General features: G+C 36.3%; 3 protein-coding genes across 4 annotated transcripts; 2 read left to right on the forward strand and 1 right to left on the reverse strand.

Moving 5' to 3' along the window:
• The first annotated feature begins 1,041 nt into the window (after positions 1-1,041).
• On the forward strand, positions 1,042-4,688 carry LOC104234432 (NAC domain-containing protein 17-like). The gene is made up of 3 exons (XM_009787992.2): positions 1,042-1,452; positions 2,703-3,938; positions 4,227-4,688. The coding sequence occupies exons 1-3, from the start codon at positions 1,230-1,232 to the stop codon at positions 4,601-4,603; spliced, it is 1,836 nt and encodes a 611-aa protein (XP_009786294.1). The 5' UTR covers positions 1,042-1,229; the 3' UTR covers positions 4,604-4,688.
• A 1,292-nt stretch (positions 4,689-5,980) lies between these two features.
• On the forward strand, positions 5,981-7,074 carry LOC138890061 (DNA-directed RNA polymerase subunit beta'-like). The gene is made up of 3 exons (XM_070173411.1): positions 5,981-6,171; positions 6,264-6,383; positions 7,062-7,074. Exons 1-3 carry the CDS (start codon positions 5,981-5,983, stop codon positions 7,072-7,074), a joined length of 324 nt encoding a protein of 107 aa, XP_070029512.1.
• On the reverse strand, positions 7,033-20,980 carry LOC104234434 (uncharacterized aarF domain-containing protein kinase At1g71810, chloroplastic). Of its 2 annotated transcripts, none has more exons than XM_070172202.1 (21): positions 20,511-20,980; positions 20,378-20,422; positions 20,185-20,223; positions 19,340-19,510; positions 19,075-19,227; positions 18,862-18,897; positions 17,597-17,640; positions 14,881-14,971; positions 14,044-14,089; positions 13,857-13,961; positions 12,864-12,978; positions 12,727-12,776; positions 12,541-12,619; positions 11,112-11,162; positions 10,845-10,986; positions 10,118-10,162; positions 9,791-9,895; positions 9,633-9,674; positions 8,644-8,823; positions 7,728-7,844; positions 7,033-7,185 (listed from the first exon to the last, which is right to left on the reverse strand). In XM_070172202.1, the coding sequence occupies exons 1-21, from the start codon at positions 20,955-20,957 to the stop codon at positions 7,081-7,083; spliced, it is 2,208 nt and encodes a 735-aa protein (XP_070028303.1). In that variant the 5' UTR covers positions 20,958-20,980; the 3' UTR covers positions 7,033-7,080. The 2 variants fall into 2 exon arrangements, with proteins under 2 accessions (XP_070028303.1, XP_070028302.1); XM_070172201.1 differs by having other exon boundaries at positions 7,728-7,847.
• Between the last annotated feature and the right edge of the window lie 1,616 nt (positions 20,981-22,596).

Raw genomic sequence — 22,596 nt, forward strand, 5'->3', positions numbered from 1 at the left:
CCCAAAATTTCCAAATTAGTCAGCTCACTTGCTTCTATTCGTTGTAGAATTTTCTCTTCACTAAACAGATTTTTAAAAAAGAAAGCAAATTTCCATTTTCTAAAATAACAAAACCTTATTTTAATTCATAATAATAATATTCATAATACAAGGACCCCACCCAAATCTCACTAAACCTAGTGGGCGTTTGGACATAAGAATTGTAATATTTTAAAAAAGGTGAATATTTTTTTCAAGTGAAAATGGTATTTGAAAATTAAAGTTGTGTTTGGACATGAATATAATTTTGGGTTGTTTTTGAAGTTTTGTGAGTGAAAACTTTGAAAAATAGTTTTTTGAATTTTTTCAAATTTTCAAAAAATTTCACAATTTATTTTTAAGTGAAAAATGAAAAATTTATGGCGAAACAATAATTTAAAAAAAAAAAAAAATTTCGAGAAAAAAGTGAAAAAATTCTCATGTCCAAACAGGCTCTTAGTCACACCAAATTCTAGCTTGTTTGGATGGTTGTTACCCATTGTATTATATAGTATTGTTACTTTAAATACGATGTTTGTTTTGATTGTTACTTAAATTTTACTGTATCGTATCGTTAAATCCGTTGTTACATAACGACGAAATGTGTCACTTTATGTAATGACCGATTTGGTGTGATCGCATCGTTACCTTGTCTTTTTCTCTCAATCTCACCCTTTATTATTATTATTATATAATTTTATTTTATTATTTACCTTACTTTTTTATATAATAATTTTATCTTGCATCATAATTTTTCTTTATAATATTGCAAGTTTATTCTTCATATTGCTGGTGCATGATATCATGAAATGATGTCAAACGACATAATCTATCCAAACATTATATTTATCAAACGATAACGATACAGTGAAATACAATACAATACGATACAATATATTATGAAACGAACATAACAACCATGGAAACAAGGTGTCCCTACCAAAAAAAAAAACTCTCCTTTATTTCCCACGAACCTTCCTCACACCCCATATGCCCCTCTCCCCCACCCCCCAAAACCGCGAGGGTATTATTTTCTTCGCTATTTCTTATTTGACCAATCAACTCTACACTCCCACCTCTTAGGGTCATTCTCCTCAATTGACCCTTCTCAATTTCATCTTTCTAGGGTTTCCGTTTTTCACTTTTTCCTCTACAATCACAGCCACATATTCATATATACAGTGTAATTCTATTGATTTTTTGAAGAAAAAATGAAGCTTTTGGTGGATTCATCAACCCCGTCATCATCATCAGCTTGTAAAGAGATTAAGGTTTTTGGTGAAAGTAATATTTTTCCACCTGGGTTTAGGTTTCACCCGACAGATGAGGAGCTTGTTGTGTACTACTTGAAGAGGAAGATCTGTCGGCGCCGGATCTTGCTTGATGCTATTGCTGAGACTGACGTGTACAAGTGGGATCCTGAGGATTTGCCTGGTATGTATCAATTCTCTTACTATATTATATTTTTGTTATTATAATTTGAAAGATTAGATTTGTATGTGTTGTTTGAGGAGTTGACTTGATTTGATCATGTGAGTGACTGTTTTTTGTAGGGTTTTGGCGTGTGAAGTGTGTTGTTTTGTTGTGTTTGTGATTTTGTTTTTGAGGATTGTGATTTAACTGCGTGTTGTATACTTGTATTGTTTTCTTTCTGGAGTATTTTTGTCGTTGACTTTATTGTTTGGCATGATTTTACCCTTTTTGCGTTCTTAATTCTCTCTGTGGATGAAGGTGTGTACTGGTTGAAGGTTTATATGTAATGTTTATGTGTTATGCATTGTGCAAGGAAATATTAGTCATCATGGCTCTATTGTGTTTGTTTGCTTGACAAATATTTATTTGGGGTGAAGTAGATTTGTCATAAAGATGGTTTTTTGCGTAACTCTGAGTTTCTGTTAAAGGTTTACTGTGTGTGTGTGGTTTTTTTTTTTTTTTTTTTTTTTTGGTTTTGGCCTAGCCCGGGGGTGGGTGGGGGGGTTCTATGTTGAATCCTGTGATTTTTGTGTATATTGTGATCAAAGTTTGTGTGAACTGAGGGACGAATAGGAATGGAGATCGAGGGCATATATAAGCTCTAAGTAGTTTAATTTTGAGAAAAGAAAGGATGTATCATTATCAGTATTTGACACGCACATAAGTATATTTATGATTCTTCGACATTAATGGAAATAATCATGTTCCATGTATAGCTATGGTATTCTAAATTCCTCATGTTCCATGAGAAAAGAAAGGATGTATTCTAATAGATAGGTTCTATTTTGAGTCATGTGTTTTTTGTGTATATTGTGATCAAAGTTTGTGTGAACTGAGGGACGAATAAGAATGGAGATCGAGGGCATATATAAGCTCTCAGTAGTTTAATTTTGAGAAAAGAAAGGATGTATCATTATCAGTATTTGACACGCACATAAGTATATTTATGATTCTTCGACATTAATGGAAATAATCATGTTCCATGTATAACTATTGTATTCTAAATTCCTCATGCTTCTCTTTGTTTGTTTGATGGCTTTTCCTCTCTTGACATGCTCCCTAACTTGAATTTCATACGATATTTTATTCTCTTCAATTGTCTGAAACTAATTGTTGCTGATTGATACTCATATTTGGGTTGATGTACTTTCATGACCATCTTTGAATCTTCTGAACTCTTATCTGACTGTTTTTGCAAATTTGAATTGCAGATTTGTCCAAGTTAAAAACTGGAGACAGGCAGTGGTTCTTCTTTAGTCCCAGAGAGAGAAAATATCCCAATGGAGCACGGTCAAACAGGGCAACAAAGCACGGATATTGGAAAGCTACTGGAAAGGATCGTATTATTACATGCAACTCTCGTGCAGTTGGAGTCAAGAAGACACTTGTCTTTTATAAAGGCCGAGCACCTGTAGGTGAACGGACAGATTGGGTGATGCATGAATATACCATGGATGAAGAAGAGCTGAAAAGATGTAAGAATGCACAGGACTACTATGCACTTTACAAGGTCTTTAAGAAGAGCGGGCCTGGCCCCAAGAATGGTGAGCAATATGGTGCATATTTTAGAGAGGAGGACTGGGTTGATGATGAGTGTCCAGTAGCCGAAGTCTCTGTTCAGCAGGAGAATTCCACAAAGCACGTTAATGAAGTTCCAGCTGCTGCTGATGATGCACTTGAGGAACTGCTGAAACGTATTGCAGATGATGAGCATGTGCTTCTTGAGCCTTTCTTTGTAGATAACGACTATGCATTGGATCAGCTTGTACAAGAGGAAGATACTGAAAGTACCTTGTTAGATCAGTCAATGGAAGTTAATTTGTACAATCATTGTGCTGTTGTTGGCCCAAGCTGCCAGCAGTATAATGCGAACACAAGCTTTGACCTGACACAATCAGGCACATCACAATTGCAGTTGCACGAGGCAGCAGAGGTCTCATCTGCTCCTGTGAATCCTGAAAAGGTGCTACCTGCGGTGGAAGAGGATTTCCTGGAAGACTTTCTGGAGATGGATGATCTTCTTGGTCCAGAACCGAGTGTTCAAAACTTCGATGATTCAGCGCTCTCTATTCAAAACTTTGATAATCAAACACCAAATGGTCAAATCTTCGACAAGCCTGCTGGAAACCTGGGGACTGTGCAGTTTGATGACTTCGATGGCTTAGGAGAGTTTGACCTGTATCATGATGCACACTTGCTTCTTGATAATGAGGGGACAACGGTGGGGCAAAATGCTGAACTATATATGAACAACTTTGTGAATGGGATTGCATACCCAGATTCCACTACATACATGAGCACTTTCCAAAATGGCATGATGAACAACCGGCAGATGCACTTGAATCATGAAAACCAGATAAACCATCAATTGTGGAGGCATGACGAAAGTTTCAACGTCTTTAACCCCATTGAAGGAGACCAATCAGTTGTTCATCAAGCAACTTCAGGTATTCAAAGAATTCCATATAGCGATGCTGCCAGTTTTGCTTGGCTAATGCCTTAATATTGTCATACTTTTTCAAGATTTGTATAAAACACATTCTCTATGTTATCTGACTTAGTGGAGCTCATGGACAGATGGATGGTATTGAATAACCATGTCATCTTCAGCATGGCAAGAACTCTTTTGCCCAAGTGGAAATGGGGGAGTTTGAGCCAGCTTCAAGAGCTCTTCTGCTGTTAATATATTGGTGCTATATTTTATTCTAACTTTAGCAAGTTCTGGCAATGTTTAGGTGTGGTATATGATAATAATACAAATCATCCTGTGGGCGCAAATCAAAATCCAATAGCCAAAAAGAATGATGGTGCACAATCGTGGATATCCTCTAATTTGTGGGCTTTCGTGGATTCTATACCCACCACACCTGCTTCAGCTGCTGAAAGTGCTCTAGTTAACAGGGCCTTTGAGCGTATGTCTAGCTTTAGTAGGATGAAATTAAATGCCAGGAACATGAATGTTGCTGCAGGTAATACCTCTGCAGCTTCAAGTAGTTCGGGCAAATCCAAAAATGGATTTTTTTGTTTTTCTTTACTTGGAGTACTTTGTGCAATCTTGTGGGTGTTAATAGGAATTTCTGATAAAATCCTGGGGAGATATATATCCTCATGAATATGTGAAGAGTTTTGCTTTGCTATTTTATCATCTGGCTTCTTGCCAGAATCAATGGAAAGCTGAGCACATAATTTACAGATGATAGGAAATTGTACTTGATGTATGATTGTCTCAATTCTCCTCCAACCCTGGCCCTTGACCAAAGAAACCCCTGAAACAAAGACAAACTAAATTGAGATTTAAAGATAACTATGCATTAAAAGGTGGTGTGATATGTTATCCCAAAAAAAAAAAGTTGACCTATATCTCCTGTTTCTCTTTGTTTATGGTCTTAGCTCATGAATATCATCCTGCTCACAAAGGGGTGAAGGTGATGTTTTCTTTTGATTAGTAAATACTTGCCGTTTTTATTTTGTAAACTTGCTTGGATAGATTGTTTTTTCCCCCTTAGATTTATAGCAGACAAACGTTACGTTCCATCGGATCAATAAGCTGCACGTCGCATTGCCCAAAGTGTTTATTTGTAGTCGGAATATCTGAGTAGCTGGAGTTATTAAGGTTTGTTAGGGGTGTCGAAGAATATGAAATAATCCAAAGACGGATAAACTCAAGACAAAATATAACAGCAGAAACAGAGAAAAGAATTGAAAAGGTATCCTATTTTGATCTAGGAGGTATACCTATTCTGAACCTAGTCGCAGCAGGAGTTGCACCCATTAACTGTAATCAATCGTGGCAGGAGAAGCACCCCAAAACCTTGAGATACCCGCGACCTCAGATTGCTCAATCTCCGGTCATTGCTATCTTGTGCGCATTTATCACTAAGTTGTATGACCACAAGATGGACTATAAAGCATTTATCGTTATAGTTGCATGACCATAGCGTGGACTATTGAAAGTTATGATTTAGATTACTCTTTTATGTAATTTCTAGTTTCTCAATGGCATATCGAATTATCGATTACTAAAACGGCGCTTTTAAGTTTCAATTTTAAAGTGTCCATATCCTTAACAGTTTTAAATCTCAAAGAATTGCGAAGTTTAATTTCGTATGGTTATTTTGTTGATTGAAGCGCATACGATACATTCTAAGGACTACCAGGCGGACATTTGTGAATATCATGCTTCACGTATGCTTTATGTAGATTTACCAGGTGATGGAGGAAATTGAATGTATTCAACGCTGCAATTATATGGTTCTTGCTCCAGTTTCAGTAGGGAGATAATCGATTGCCTTTGTCAATGGCAAGGCAATCGACATTTAGTTTTTCGGTTTATTGCCTGGAACTCGTGGGAAATAAAAGAAGAAAAGGAAGACAACTACCATCTCGCTCTTTCAAGCCACAGCCATTTCTGGCTACTAAGAAGCTACTCCTAATTTTCTCACTTACCGATCTTTTAACAATAAGTAGATCTACGTCAGGAGAATTAGTAATGTGTCAAGAGAAATTAGTACAAGAAGCCGTGGATACCCTTCTTGATAATGGAATCCAGGGACAACCAATGAGGGACGGTCATAATAAAGTTTATAAGTCATTTTCTGATGTAATTGAAGGAAGGAGGGAAGATTTCGTGAGACTGCGCTTGGCAAACGAGTCAATTATTCAGGGCGTTCTGTCATTATCGTGGGTCCTTTACTTTCATTACATCGATGTGGATTGCCTCGTGAAATAGCAATAGAACTTTTCCAGACATTGGTAATTCGTGGTCTAATTAGACAACATCTTGCTTCGAACATAGGAGTTGCTAAGAGTAAAATTCGAGAAAAAGAGCCGATTGCTTGGGAAATCCTTCGAGAAGTTATGCAGGGACATCCTGTATTGCTGAATAGAGCACTGTATATAATGGTGTTTTCATCAATTATCGGCTTACAGAAGTCCAAAATATGCACGTTCTGGAGCAGCCAACGGCATCAGCCTCAGTACATCATCAAACAAAATAATCCAGCAGAGGAAACCCTATATTTCTTGTGGAAGACAGTACCTTCCCTTTCCCAGTGAGGCAAATGGCGCATTTCAGCTACTTCAAAACCTTTATGTAGCAAAATTTGAATAAAAAGAAGATTTTCTATTAAAAGGACTTCATTGAGTTCTCATGGCCAAGCTTGTAAGCTCATTCACGAGGTCTTATTTGTTTTTACATTTCGTCTAGCAAATTTTGTACACTTGACTTGAATGGTACAAGAAAAAGAAGCAGCAGTGCAAATAAAATTTTGACAGGTATCAGCCGTGTAATTGTAATAGGAGAATTAGAAAATGGTGCCTGCATTTTGCCTCCATGCTATATTTTTACTACCTATATAATTTTAGATCTTTCTGCGTTTGTTGCAACTGCATAGCTTCAGGAAATTGAGCTTCTCCACATTTTATGTTAAAATCAACCAAGATCTTTTCGCTCTGGAATGGCCAACTTGATAAGATAATTGCTCACTCCCACTGTCCCACAAACCTCAAAAAGCTCTTCGACGAGGACCAAATTTGAATGTCTTGTTTTTTTTTTTTTTTTTTTTTTACAGTTGTGAAAGCTGAAATATTTCACAAGAATACCCTCTGTAACGTCCTTGCAGCGACTCGGGAAGCCAGCTTTCCAGCGAAATCAGCAGGCAAGAGAAGCAACCGTTGTTGCATATCTTGTGGAAGCTGCAAAATACATGCATCCATTAGTAAAACCTGCAAAAGCTACAAAATAGTCTTCACGCAAATAAGTGCATTTTGTTTTTGGTTATAAAAAAGTGAGTTTCATGCTCGTTTTCAAAAACCCATCTATTAGCAATTTGGCACGTATTTACCATTTGCTGTCGAAGGCAGTTAAACTGAAAAAAGAGACTGACAAAAAGTGGAGCTTATATGGTAAAATGAGAGGATAAAGTTTTAAACATAAGCCATCAATTTGTAATAAACACCGTAATATAAACCTATCAACTTAAGCTAGTGTAAGAGAGGTAATTAAAGGGGTGTGCCCAGTTTTCTAATCATCGATCAGGCCTACTTATGCAGTTAAGCTCTCATGACATCTGTAGCCCTTCTTTCTTTCAAAAATTACTGAATCAGTTTTTCTCTATAAACAACAGCTAAAAGATTGGATTAGAATTATGGAGATACACTATCACTGCCATCATAAAGAAGCGACCAGTTATAAAGTTGGTTTTTATCATGGAGATAATAAATCGCTTGAGCTTTACCTCAGGTAGAACTGAAAGGAGGGGGAGAAGTTCTTGCACAGCTTCAAATTGCTGAAGGGATACAGGCACTCCATTCAAAGATATCATCTGCTCTTTGGATGTGCTAACTCCTTTAACCTTCTATAGATAATGAGTTATGAGTCCGCGTTTTACTAACATATGAAGTAATTGTGCAATAATCATAAAAATCAACTTGGCACTGAAATGATTGGTACTGTGGTATCCCTAGTTAAATCAAGTTTTATAAATGCACAGGGATGTACAGATAACATAAGAACATAACAGTTCAGTAACGGGAAGATTATTTCTTTTACAGAAAAAGTAACTAGTCTAGGAGCTTGGAGACCAAGATGGTGAAATGTGAAGCGGAATTCAGCTGGAGAGAAACATCTTCTTGGATTTCCATGCATGTTCAAGCATGCATCATGAAATAAATCTGATCTTTAGCAGCTAATTAAGAGCAAGCAGTGTGATTATGTTGTCATAGTGTGGCAATACACTGGAAGGCTCACAATTGGTCTTTGAGGGGCCACTACATCAATATTCATAATGGAACTTTGGAAATTTCAAAGACATGTAAAATAGGGAGAACATTCTTATGGAAATAAGAATGATACTGCACTCTCATTATTAAACTGATGCTTTTTCAGGTGTTTCCAAGTTCCAATATCTTAGTTGTTCATGGATCGTAATAAATGTTTGTATGTCTGAGAGCATTTTTCTTCGAGAATACAGCATGTTATGGGAGGTAACCATGGATATTCTCGCTCTATTATTAACAGTGATAAACATGTGTAAGTAATAGTAATCCATACAAAAACTGTTCTTAGATACTTTTTCCATATTGTGCATCGTGGTGGTTCTATATCAACTGCAAGAAAACACACGTCTATTTTTGTTTGCAAGAATCTCTTACCATGCTGGGGTTCTCGGCCTCTCTAAGTCCTGATATCAACAGTATCAGACGTTGCAGATTTCTTAGATTAGTAATATCTTCATCAGTCAATGACGATGGTCGGGAGGGAGAGAACGGTAGCCTAGCTGCAACTGCATTGGCTACTGAATCAAGAGTTGCAATACCAAGTGCATCCATACCCTGTAAATTGGAGAAAAGAGTGACTTCCTAATACAACCAGTGCGGATGATGAAAATTACAGTGAAAGAGTAGCATTCTGGAAATTTTGGACACAATATCGGAAACCAACCAACATGGAAAGGGAGTTAAGCTATAACCACTTTTCAACACACCAAATGAAGTGGAAATTCGCCAATTTGAGTTTCTTAGATTATTCACATTAGCACGCATACTGATTCCACGTGAAAATGAGGAATGCAAACTCTAACATCATCAAGAGCACTGGTTTTGGGACTGTACAGGATATTTTAAATTTCCATGTCATGTTCAGTGATTGAGCAGTATCTTGCTTTCCTAAAAAGTATTGGGTCTTGCATTGTCAGATAGATTTCCATCCACAAACTACCAGTATGATAGTGAAACCTCTCTTCACCTATCCTTTATCTCTTTGTTATCTCTAGTACTCCTACTGGGACTTGTTTTTGGAATAAGAACAAAGAAGAGAATTCCCAAATCATCAATAATATCAGAATCAGAAACACCAACCAACTACGAGTACTAATGATGCAAATCAGTTTGTCTGTCACTAGAATCCATTGAAATAGAAAACTTGACTGATACGTTATCAAGCTGAAACTGCATACAGATTTGACCAAACAATTATTTCTATTATATTGGTATAGGGTCTTTTCCTATTCATCTACATTCAAGGCAAAAGAATTTCCAGCCACTACAGTATTTATCACGTGTTTGAATTAAGTCAAACGAAGGTGCTGAGCATTGATGAAAAGTTTGCTTGAATTTTTGTAATTTCAAACAATGGTCCATACCTTGGCAAATTCCTCAAGTAGAAGTTCTCTGACAAAGGCACCCTGAAAATAAACAAATGAACTAATAAGAAGTGCATCTGTGTATTTCTTTCTTTATTTTCAGGTGCAATCCAGCTTCTGGACTGTTTAATAGTGTAATATTTTCTGAGATAGAATACCTTATCATCCAGTGTAAAAGAAAGAATTTGCTTGATAATGACCTTCGAATCGGTCTCACCATTTTGCTTGTTGATCAGTGTTCTCTCTGTCTTGGCACGGAGAGACTGTTATGAAGAGAGATTCAGAATCTACACTTGTATATCAGAAACAAATACTAACTAATATGGTGAAACTATGAAATACTTAAAGATTTCCAATTTTCTCATATGTAACTCGCATATCAAGAAGAACACAAAATTCAGCTGCAGCATCTAACTTACACTAGTTAATTGTCAGACGTATGATGACAAATATAAATGCGACAAAATATATATCACAAAGCTTACCTCTGATAAGAGTGACTCCAGTCGATCAATCCTGAACTGACCATCCTAATATAAGAGTATATGGAATTAGAATTTGCCACGAGTACATAAACAGTTAAAACTTGCAGTTACAAAATTTATTAGGTTAATAACACCATAACCAGTAAAACTTCTGTATACTGTCTCATGCTTGAAGCTTGATATGTCTCTACCTAATATTAATAAATTAGTCTTTGATTTCTTTGAAGAAAGCCCCTTCAAAGAATTCACAATTAGTTGGAGACAAGTTTGTGTCGAATACAATGCTTAGTAATTCCCAAAAAGATAATGAGAAAGAAAAAGGATAGGAAAGAAAAAGGTGTTGCTAGCATTGCTGCATCCATACATGATTGACACCTAGCTCATCGCACATTATTTCATCAAATTGATAATTAAATATTTAAAAATCATCCCTTTCTTCCATATCAAAGGAGAAGAAAAACAACCCTCTTTCATGCAAAAAGCACAAGCATAAGATACTTGAGATTCATTTCCAATTAAAAAATTTGAACTCATGAACGTGACTAGTACAGATTTGTGACTTTTCCTCGTCTAGGAAAATTAATTGTTAGTGATCCAGCTGTGGCACCAAAAATTTGACTGGAGGTCAGAAACATGAAGTGGTACGAGGTCAATCAAGTTGCTTGTGCAAGGGGACAGCTGGGAATTGGTGCTAAGAAAGAGAATAAGAGATCACATTTGCATATACCTTATAAAGAAGTGCTCGTAAAGAAGCTTTCAGTTTTGGTGAGCTGTCAGTTAGTACTTTTCGAGCAATCCATGGATACGTGCTGCCCAGAACTTTGTATTCTGGATTGATGCCAATAGCAATGCCCTCCAATACAGCGAGGCTAGATGTCTCAGAAGCATCAGCACATGACATCAGCCACCAACAGAATAAACGGGACAAAGGAAATTGAAAACAAACTAATCCCTAATGATTCTTTTTGTTGTGAAACTTTACACGCCAAATTACCTTCGGATGACAAGAGAGAAATAAGAAGGTATTTGAAACTTAAATTTGTACCTGTAATCAAAGAGTTTGGCAAAACTTATTAAAAAATATAAAAAAAATCAAAAGAATACTGCAAAGAGTAAATGATAGATCTGCCATTTGGTGTCCTCATAAGAAAAACCAATATCTACTAAGGCATTATCAAGACAACAAAGAACATCTCTGAAATTATCATCAATGATCTCAATATGAATGATAAGGTTTTCCAGATTTTCTATCAAGCAAGTTCATTCGTTTCGAAAAGCCATATAGTCCGGCATGCAACAGTGCATGCAACTCCCATCGTAATACTTCAGTGTCCTGAGAAAAGGGGCAGATCAAGGATTTCAAGAAGATGGGTGCATTATTACGAAGAGGTAGATCCAGGATTTAAATCTGTCGGGTTTGACCTCTTGGTTCTTACCATTGAACCCATTAGGCATTCAAAATTAAACTTTTTTAAAATTTGAGTAACTTTCACACACACACACACACCTACATAAGTATTAAAGTTGTACAAAATATTGTATAATGCCTACATTAAAACTAGCAGCAGTTGAGGATGTAGCATATAGTTAATGAGTTCAGAGGTAGCATATAGTCAATGGGTTGAACATCCTCCACTGCTACTAGTTTTAATATGGATATTTGATTTAATTATATATATTTTATGGTGACAAAAAGAGAATAGGGATGTCAATATCTCAGACTTGGAATTTTGAAAGAAAAAACCAAACCAAGAAAGAAAGAAGAAAAAAGTACTAATTTAGAATGGAAGAAGGGTCACCAGACATACCATGTGTGGGCCTAATTCTAGAAAAGAAGGAAAAAAACAGCAAGAAAGACATGGGAATTGAACCCTGGACCTCATTTATAAAGGTGCACCCAATAACCACCATATGGTTCTTTGAGCTTGGGAGCACACACACCCACACACATATATATATATATAAGTATTTTTGAAGAGATATAACATTGCTATACATAGTCTAGGGAGGGGAACTTAGGTGCATATGAATCCATGTCCTCCAAAGATCCCCCACTGGCTAGAAGCACAAATATTCTATCCAGTAATCTAGCAGATCAGCTCAGAATCCAGATCAAGATCAAGATCGACCACTAAGATTGTTCAATAAACTAAACAAGGATTAGTGCCTTTAATAGGATACATCTTTTAAAAAATGTTTCTTTTCCTTCTTAAATTGTTTATTTAGAGAAGCTCCCTTCTCCGGGCCTATCCTCATCACAGCATGCTCCATGAGATATACATCTTTCACAAACTTAGAAAGTAAGAAATGATTAAAGCACAAGTGAAATAAGACCAAATTACATCACATAAGAAAAGGTAATCACAGGAAAGCAAAGATATGTTCAATTTCAATCGAAAGAAGTAATCATGAAAAGCGCTTACATGGTGATTCCCAAATCTCCGAGAAGATCCCCAAAGCTTACATTACGGACTCCTTTGGCGACAGCATCCCGAAAAACACCTAATGGTGAAAATCATATCAGTAAAGAAGAACCCAACAAGTATATCACTTTCTAGGTCTAGACATATAACTTTAGAGCTAATAAATATCAAAATAAAGGACAAAACCTGTTAAAGCTTCTGTAACTGCAGCCTTGTCACTTGTGGGTGGAATAAGCCTGTCAAAGCATATATGTAGCAGAACTAAGCAACTTTCTAATATTAAGAAAGGACCTTGCTTTGAGTAGTGAAGATAATAATAATACCCAAGAGTGACAAAATCCTTGGCCAATGAACTGTAATCACGATTCACAAGATGGAGACATGCTTCAATGAAACCATCACGAAATTCTTGTTTGAATTCACCCATCATACCGAAGTCTGGGATTGAAAGCAAGTTTAAGTTAAGCAATTGATGACAGGTAGCTAAAGCTAAGGCACTTAATTGGGACAAAATATCCATATTGTTATCGACTAACTTTAAGAAAATAGACCTTAGGTCTGACTCAAACCAAAAGCTAGCTCAAGTGGTGAGGCTGTTCAAGACCATAAAAGGAGACTACAACCAATACACATAATCAATGTGGAATTCTAACACTTCCTCTCCCCCACGACTGGACATCTGGAGTGTGAAGTAATATTAACTTGGGTGTGGCCAACATTGATTGGGTAGCCCGACATCACGGATGAATCTGATTTTGATACCAAGTTAACCTTGGGCCTGAGTCAAACTCAAAAGGTAGTTTCAAGTGGTGAGGATTGTCCAAGTCGATATAAGGAGACTATAACCCAAACACTTTTGATATGAGATTCTAACACTAAAACATAGAATAACTATGAACATCAGAAAGAACCACAGAAACACAGAGAAGTTTGTTCTCATATACACTTTCATAAGACATTCAAATATGATACTTTGAGTTTCCATGTAGATAGCTACTTTGAGTTCTCAGCAGCATTTTCATTTGTGAGCTATAAGACAATAGCTAAAACCAATTCATGAAAGCTAATCGGATTAAACAAAGTAGACATTTCAACATTCTCCTTAAGAAAAAAATGACAAACGCTAGAGTAAGAAAGAAAAAAGGAAAGTAGCACGTATAAAAGGTTACCGACATATATTTGGAAAAATAGCAAGTACAAAAGGTTACCAGCATATGTTTGGAAACATAGCTTGTACAAAAGGTTTCCAACATGATATATTTAGTTAAAAGATGGCATCCTGCATGCGTATTGAGAAATGAAAATAAATGAAGTACCTAAGTAAGCTAGTTTCCCATCATATGTACGAAATAGATTTCCAGGATGTGGATCTGCATGATAGAATCCATACTCTAGAAGTTGATTGAATGAGCAATAAACCCCTACCTGTGAACATTAAGTTCACTTTAAAGTACGGTTCAATGTTGAAAAACAGATAAACATTGAGGAAATGAGTTTCATGACCTACCTCAACCAAATAAAGATCCTTGACCCCAGCCAGCTTTTGCCCCTGGCCAAGAAAAAGGTGTAGTAACATGAGCAATATGTCTAAGTTTCTTAACACCGGGGGAGGGGGAAAATAGACACTAGTTGTTGGCTATAAGATATGCCACCTCATGTGACCTAAATAAAAAGATTATTGACACTCTCATGTTGCTGCGAACATATATATGTCAAAGAACCAAATGAGATCATGTTGGTGCTATTGGAGCTACTGTGTTTATCTGTAATACCTTAATATAATGAAACCAATTAAAAAAAAAGGAAATTCTTCAAAGGAAACGACGAGATTCTCAAACATTTTATCCAAGTTAATAGAGATGTAAACCTTAGTCTAACTTAGACCCCTTTGGATGTAACTCTTTAAATGTTGTGTTGATGCTTCTCTCCCCCCTAACTAGGTAGTGCACATCAACTAGTGAATATGTTAATCTAAAGAAACTCCCAGTCAAGTATCCTCTTTACCTTTCCCTTCCGGGCCTGAATGTCAGGGACTGTCAGAAAGCCATAGAAATTGCAAAAAGAGATGTTTCAATCAGAGCAGCAAGTATAAGGAAGAGACAAAATGTTCTCAAGATCAGTGCCCTTCTGTAAGAAAATCTCCAAAATCATTTTTTTTAAATTCAGCATTTTTACTAATCAGGTCTTTATTGACTTTGACATTTGCGTGGAAGAAATCCAACTGCTACTTTCGGAAAGATAATATAATGTCCAACATAATTGTCACGGGCTAACACAAAATCTCACTGAACATAATTATCACGTGACTGTATGCTTATAGCTACTGGTATGTAGTTGTACCTCAATCCACTGCATGGTGAGCACTTTCCGAGTTGTTTGTGCCAAATACATTTCTGGTACCACAACGTCTTGTATTACACCATACAATTGCCTGCTCATGCAATATATGAGATGTTTAGATCATGGATGAATAAAAGAAGATTTCTCCCTGTTAACTTAGTAGATGCATGAATCTGCAGTTACAAACTAAAGAGTACCATACAATCAAATGCCACTGGTTCTAGATGAAGTATGCATAATCAACCTAGTAAGCAAGTACGAAATTTTTGTAATTGTTGGAAATAAAGTCACCGGATGGGTCAGTCTTTTAGGAGGACGCTTTTGCTCAAGAACAAAGGTTGAGTCATAGGGGATTGCTTGAGGAAGGCCCACATACCATTCCGAGGGGTCCTCTCTCTTCCTCATTCTATTTCTGACTTATGGATTGCCTTAAGAAAAGCATTATTTCCTTTGTTTTGCTAGATAAAAAAAAATTCTACCGACTAAGCTGGTTCACCTCTAGAATTATGTATGTGTCTGTTTTCCTCCTCCTCTAGTAAAGAAAGGGCATCCTCAGAACAATAGAGCCTAGCCAGAGAGAGGACATCCCCCATGCTGCGGTTCGTAAAGGTCTCCTTACGAGAGTGTTATGCAAAAAGGACCAAGGAGGATCCTATCCTAAAGGAGAAGGAGTAGGAGTAGGAGCTAGCTTTACAGGTGGAATCGAAGCGAAGAAATTAGTCATGCCATGACAATCTATATGGAAGGGAAGTTTTGTTGATGCATTCCTCTTGAGAATGAAGAAGAAGAGAGATCTTCTTTTTAACAGGAAAATTTGGTCAGGTAGATCTTCTATTTCGCCGGAATTCGTTGATTGCTCCATACAAATTTACAGTGGAAAAATTCCTATTCGTTGTAAGATTACTGAAGGAAAGGATGGTCATGAATTTGGAGAGTTTGCTTCTACACGAAAACGAAGACCTTCGAGAACAAATATTTGGACCGAAAAGAAAAAAGGGAAAAAAGTAAAGTCTAAGGGTATATGGCACGAAAAGGAAATCCTATTTCGGTAAGACATGATCTGAATCATAGTTCATATTCAAGTTGGTTTAGTGAGGGCGACCGCAAAAGTCACCGAATGGGTTAGTCTTTTAGTTCTCCCAGATTATAGGATGCACAAACTATGATAATCAACTATTTTTCACATGGTGCATGGAACTTTTCTTCGCGAGAGTGAACATCTAATAAAAGTTGGCTAGTATCTTTGAGGGGCGGATGTAGAGCAAACGGTACGGGTTCCCGTGAACCCAGTAACTTTTGCATAAACCCTGTATTTATTCTAAAAAATCATTAAAAGTATAAGAATATTTAGCTTGGAACCCAGTTAGTTGGTCCAATTATTATGTAGATTAACTTGAGATTGTTATAGGAACCCATAAGCTTAAAATTTTGGATCCGCCTCTGGTATCTTTATAAGAAATACCAAATTGCCATATGCCCATATCCAATAAGGAGACATTCATGATGGACCTGATCCTAAATAATTGTTCAGGACTTCAGGTGAAATCAGATTGAGATCACATTCGTCTGATGTGCTTTTTCATTATTTTCATGCTTTCAACTATTTTAGGCGAGTTTTCTCTCCCTCATTTTTATGATATTTCCGTCCCCGTATGTACTTTTGATGTTTTCATATGACATCTCAAAGTAGTTTAGTGTGGCATGTGCATGAACAAGGTCATTTCCTCTTGGTCTCCATGCATCAGAAAGCCAAACAAAGGAAAATTAGTAAGCAGGATTTGTCTACCGGAGTTTCGTAAGTTCCTCTCTCTCTCTCTCTATATATATATATATACACATATATATTTAAAATTTATGCAATTTCGTACAGTTCATTGGCTCATTGAAGAGGATAGGAGGAAATACTTCTCTCCCTACCTGCTGGCTGCTGCTTAACCACCTCATTAACCAGAGAAACATTGGAGGCTATCTTTCTATTATTTTGTATTTTTTCCTTAACTCACAGAAGGGAAAGGGTCAAAACCATACTTCATAATAATCAGTAAAATGCTTAAACAAAACACTTTCAGATTTAGTTGATAGTGTTTTAAGAAAGGTTTCCAGGTTCTGCACATTAATTTAAGGGAAAAGGCTTAAAATTGCAAATTATTAGATCAGTGTTTCAACAGAAACATCAACCAATTACAAAGCTTTTGCGAGAATGTATGCGACCAACAGAAGCTGATTGCAATAGATAATCCATTAAAGCATTCTATAAAAAAAATTCTCATGTACCTGATTTGAGCTTCAAAAACACTACTCACCGGTTAACCCTCTTAAATTCCCGAAGCTTGGTGCAATATCAGAAAATTTCAACACGACACAATAATAAATAAAAAGGAGAGGTATTATTATATAATGGACAGCTCCAAATCAGCATTAGTCATAAAAGGGAACAAAAAAGATTTAACACATTTGATATATTTATCTCATGATCAAAGCTAGTCATTCATAAACTTCAAAAACCAACGGTAAATTCTGTAAAAGACCTTGGAGCCAATTGCTTATCTTGTCGTTAACCATAAAAAGCAGTGAATCTCTTAGGTTTTTAAAATGCAAACTCACTCATCACAACAATCTAAGTGAGACTGGATTAAAAGTAGATTAAAGGTATGCAAGGAACAACAGATTTCAGATATCTTATACAGGATGCATTCAGGTAGATTAACTATTTTACCGAAATTTGACTCCATTCCGTGCTTCTTGTTTGTAGTCCATCTCCTGCATTCAATTTGATCACCTGTATTCAATATAAAGCACTAAGAATATTCCTCCTTCTATGTTATTAAAAGTAATTATTGTTAGTTCGATTTTTGTGTGTGTGTGTACATGTAGGCAAACACAGATTCTAGTCCATAGATATGTGTACATGAGGATTTGAGCCAGCTATATGAATCCTCTATATCCATTTGCTATCTGGGTCCATTTTATTTCAATATTAAATGATTACCTTTGAAGACAGATTAGGGCACTCTAAATCTCAAACTATAACTACTTTAATTATAACCTATATGGATCCTTTGCTTCTATATCCCCAATCTTCAATCATCGTATTGTCATACTTATGGACCTGTGCATATGAACGTCTATGCAAAACATGGCAAAACCATCTCAAGCAATCTTGTTCCATTTTATTTTCCATATCTGCTGCTTGCGTCCTTTGTCAAATGTGATTATCCAATCTTACATGGCTTCAAAAAAAAAAATGTTCATTTGATCTCACTTCACCTTCATTCTTCTTATTTGAGCTAAATTTGCAGTGCATATATTCTATCTTACTTCCTATCCTAAAAAACTTACTCTCAAGTATTCTCCATAGTTCTAACTTTGACAAACTCCTTTGCTACTTTCATCAATATATCATGCACCATAAAACCTCATCCCTTATACGGTAGGAGTAGTTAACTACTCATCCACAATTAGGATAAGCAAGTATAGGATCAAGGAAATCATTGGTGTAAAGGAAGGTCCTTTGTATCTCCTCCAACTCTTCTCCTCTATGTAATTATGTATTTATGATTCCTTTCTTCTCAAGAGGATCTTTCTTGACACTATCATATGTTGGAGTATCAATGTGGAGATCCTTCTTTTTCTCCCTATTAAGTCCCATCAATCTTTTCAAATATAATTTAAACTTAGTAATAAATCTATAATGTATAAACCCAAACTAGTTCACTATCACCCTTTGAATGTTCCTGAGTCTATCTATGTAACTCTTTCCATTGTTTAATCGTATCATTTAGAAGCTTAATCCATGATAATCCACAAAACCTACTAACCGGCTAATAAAGGGGGGGGGGAGGGGAATTCCTCTTGCGTGACAAAAAATATGAACTTAAAAGCTGAAAGTTTTGATCAGTTGACTAAGTTTTAAATGTGACAGTATCAGAGCAAGTATGTGGACAGCGCATATATAAGGAAGATTAAGATATAACTGCGTACCCGAAAAAGACTTGAGGCCCACTCATCAACAACTGCCTGTATATTGGACAGAAAATTTGCTCAGGACAAGTAATTGCAAAGAATATGTCTTGTCATGGTTGAAAATAGATGCTTGTGCACACTAAGAACGCACAGCAGCCTAAACCATTTATGTGTTCCACATCCCATCCCATTTTTTCCTCTCAGCAAGGAATTTTACTTGTACTACAATACCTGAAGATCAGTATTAAGCTTTCCCGCCCTCCGTATTAAGCCTGCGAGATAACGTAAAATCAATATGTCCAAGGAGATTGAACTTCGAACTCCAGGTCTCTGCACCTTTACAGCAACAACTTGTCCACTAGAACGTAGCCTAGCTTGATAGACCTTAAAAAATGGAACTTAAATATAGTTGCTATCACATTTGGCTTTATACGAAGTGTGAATATGAGTCCGCCTAATTAAAATATAAGAAAAAGAAACCCACTACTTCACAGACCTGTCCAAGTGACGCTGCTGCAACAGGCTCCGGTGAGATCTCAGAGAACACCACATCTAAGGGCATGCCAAGCTCTTTCTCTATAATTTGAAAAGCTACTTCAGAGGAAAAAGGTGTTATCCGATCTTGCAACTGAGATAGCTCATCCAAATACAACGGTGGTACCAAATCCTAGAAGCAATGTAAGTTTGATGAACATCACTAACTTCAGTGAAACATGGGGTGCTGTCACTACGAGTGTGCACCTTCAAACAATTAATTCTTGCAGAGAGCTACTTGCACTTAATTTCCCATTATTTCACAGCAAGTAAGAATTAATTGCTGCAAACTGAATCAGTTTATGTTTTGGATGCATGCCCAGAATTTTAATCAAGATATCTTTGGACCTTAATAGTTGCATAACTTGGAGAGTGAAGAATGAATTTTTGGAATCCCATTATTTTCAAGCAGCTTCTACTCGCAGACAGCGAGTTCTAAAAACTGCACTTTTGTTTTCTACATTTTTTTCTTTCCAGAAATCTAAAAGATGTCTAAAAAAAAGTTGAGTTTCAGAAAACAACATAGATCTCCAGTCAAAAAGGAACGAAATTCAATATGAAATCTATAATCCAGTATGCTAGCTGCAATCGTGCTAACTATTTCTCATTTTCAGAGTCCTTCTGTTGTTAAATGTAATACAATTCGAACTTGTTGACAAATATTCGTAAATGGAAAGGGGAGCTAATGCCAGTTTAGTCCAGCAAGGAAGTAAATTCTCTCTGTCAGCAGAAAATTGCTGGATGTTGAGTGGAAGTGAATGCAAAAAATTGGAGATAAACTGACTAGCTGAACAACTCGTTACTTACAGGACGAGATGAGATAGCCTGCGCAATTTTAACATATGCCTGCAAAAGAAATTTTAAAAAGAGGCTTATGAATAGGGAGACACCTTACTATTGCCACTACCATATAAAAAATACTCATACTGTTTTTTAAAAAACAAAACTAATTGGGAGAATTATTGAAGTAAAATTTGCAAGTTGAATTAATAAGGCATACTGGACCAAGCTGTACTAGTATCTTCCTCAATTCTGCAGCTCTAATCTACAAGGAAAAAATAAATAAATTAATTCAAATACACATAACGAAGATGCATTATTCTAAAATATGTACCGATATAATTAATACTAACTTTGAACATCTCATCGGCACGTTCGTTAACAATATCCATGTACCTGACGGCGAACCACTTGCCGAGAGTAGAACCGATTTGGACAAGTCTACGAACGACAATCAAAGGTTTCTTCTGATAAAACGCGGCGATTTTCGCGATATTGAACTCCGTGAGAGACTCCTCATCCGCTGAATTCAGCTCGAAAACGTAGCCGGAGTACTTTGTGAAATCGTCCACCTCCCGCGCAACTGCAGCAACCGGCAGCGCTGCGCACCGGGAAGTGGAATTCACCTTCCTCCGCTGGAATAGACGGCGGAAGGAGCGATCGGAAAATGAAGTGCCGGCTAATAACGGTGACGGTTGTGGCCGGAGTGCTAGCATATTGTGGCGGAGCGATAGTATTTTTGCTTCAGTGTCTGTTAGGACGGTTATGTAAGGCTGAAAATTACTCCAAACATAATACATGATATCACAATTTTTTTTTTTTTTTGCAAAATGTTATTTGTGTGTGTTGATTTTTTTAGAAGTTTTAGATTTTTCAGAATTGCATTTTTTTAATGGTTTTTTTTATAATGAGAAATTTGTACTTTTAGTCCCTCAACTTTTGACAAATTCTTATTTTGAGCATTGTGACATTTGTCTAAGCGCATCTAACTTTTAATTATTAACATGTACGATTTTGATCGCTCTATTTGTGAACCTTCACAAATCTAATATTTTAAAATATATAATCACACGAGTCTAAATGTAACTGATTCCTACGTAAAGGAATCAAAAACACATAGATGTGCTTAGCCATATATCACAAAGACCAAAATGAAATTTTACCAATAATTGAGGGACCAAACACGTTATTCAGTTTTTAAATTTTGAGATTTGGGGTGTGTTTGGTATGAAGTAAAATATTTTCCAATTTTTCCATGTTTAATTGACTTAAATATTTTGAAAAATATTTTTCGAAATAATAAAAGAAGAAGAAGAATATTGCATAGAAAAGTAGGGAGAGAGAATTCTTATTAATATGGGATCAATTACAATAGAATAGAACCCCTCTATTTATAGGGGAAAAGTAACTTAGTCACCAAGTAACAAACCCTAGAATCTCTCTACAATATAGTCATTCACCTTAAATAGAATTCTATTTATAACACTCCCCCTTGAATGTCTATTCAACAGATAACGTGCCTCGTTAAAACCTTAACTAAAATAAAACCCTATGGGAAAAAAAATTTAGAGAAGGAAAAAGAGTACACATATCTAATAATACCCCTTTTGGTTGTCTCGTTAAAAACCTTGCAAGGAAAACCCCGTGGGACAAAACCTTGTAAGGGAAAACGAGTGCAACGCGCATTAACTCCCCCTGATGAGAGCATCAATTCACATCCTTGAGCCTTCGCATCCCAATCTTGTACACTAACTTCTTGAAGGTTGACATCGGTAGAGACTTGGTGAACCAATCAGCCATATTATCACTTGAACAAATTTGTTGCACATTAATATCACCATTCTTTTGAAGATCATGTGTGAAAAATAACTTTGGTGAAATGTGTTTTGTCCTATCTCCTTTTATGAATCCTCCCTTCAATTGGGCTATGCATACTGCATTGTCTTCATACAAAATCGTGGGTAGTTTGTCACACTTCAAACCACACTTGTCTCGAATAAGATGTATTATAGACCTCAACCACACACATTCTCGACTTGCTTCATGAATAGCAATTATCTCAGCATGATTAGTTGAAGTAGCCACAATTGATTGCTTAGTCGATCGCCAAGATATGGCAGTGCCTCCATATATAAACACATAGCCTGTTTGAGATCGAGCCTTGTGTGGATCGGATAAATACCCAGCATCGGTATAACCAACAAGATCAGGACTGCAATTATTGCTATAAAATAAGCACATATCGGTAGTTCCTTTTAGATACCGCAATATGTGTTTGATTCCATTCCAATGTCTCCTTGTAGGAGTAGAGCTATACCTTGCTAAGACATTAACTAAAAAAGTTATGTCAGGCCTTGTAGTATTTGCAAGATACATTAGTGCACCAATTGCACTAAGATATGGTACTTTAGGACCAAGTAGCTCTTCATTCTTTTCTTG

This window comes from Nicotiana sylvestris, chromosome 4, assembly GCF_000393655.2.
Source record: "Nicotiana sylvestris chromosome 4, ASM39365v2, whole genome shotgun sequence".
In the NCBI taxonomy this organism is placed as follows: domain Eukaryota; kingdom Viridiplantae; phylum Streptophyta; class Magnoliopsida; order Solanales; family Solanaceae; genus Nicotiana; species Nicotiana sylvestris.

Bases quoted from the DNA above. Each gene is read 5' to 3' on its own strand.
- LOC104234432 (XM_009787992.2), top strand. From the start codon at position 1,230: ATGAAGCTTTTGGTGGATTCATCAACCCCGTCATCATCATCAGCTTGT. The intron at 1,453-2,702 runs GTATGTATCAAT...TTTGAATTGCAG, and splicing joins GGATCCTGAGGATTTGCCTG to ATTTGTCCAAGTTAAAAACT. The intron at 3,939-4,226 runs GTATTCAAAGAA...GGCAATGTTTAG, and splicing joins TGTTCATCAAGCAACTTCAG to GTGTGGTATATGATAATAAT.
- LOC138890061 (XM_070173411.1), top strand. From the start codon at position 5,981: ATGTGTCAAGAGAAATTAGTACAAGAAGCCGTGGATACCCTTCTTGAT. The intron at 6,172-6,263 runs GTGGGTCCTTTA...TGGTCTAATTAG, and splicing joins CAGGGCGTTCTGTCATTATC to ACAACATCTTGCTTCGAACA.
- LOC104234434 (XM_070172201.1), bottom strand. From the start codon at position 20,957: ATGTATTATGTTTGGAGTAATTTTCAGCCTTACATAACCGTCCTAACA. The intron at 18,898-19,074 runs GTATTGTAGTAC...TCCAATATACAG, and splicing joins AGCTTAATACTGATCTTCAG to GCAGTTGTTGATGAGTGGGC. The intron at 14,090-14,880 runs GTACAACTACAT...TTTCTTGGCCAG, and splicing joins TCACCATGCAGTGGATTGAG to GGGCAAAAGCTGGCTGGGGT.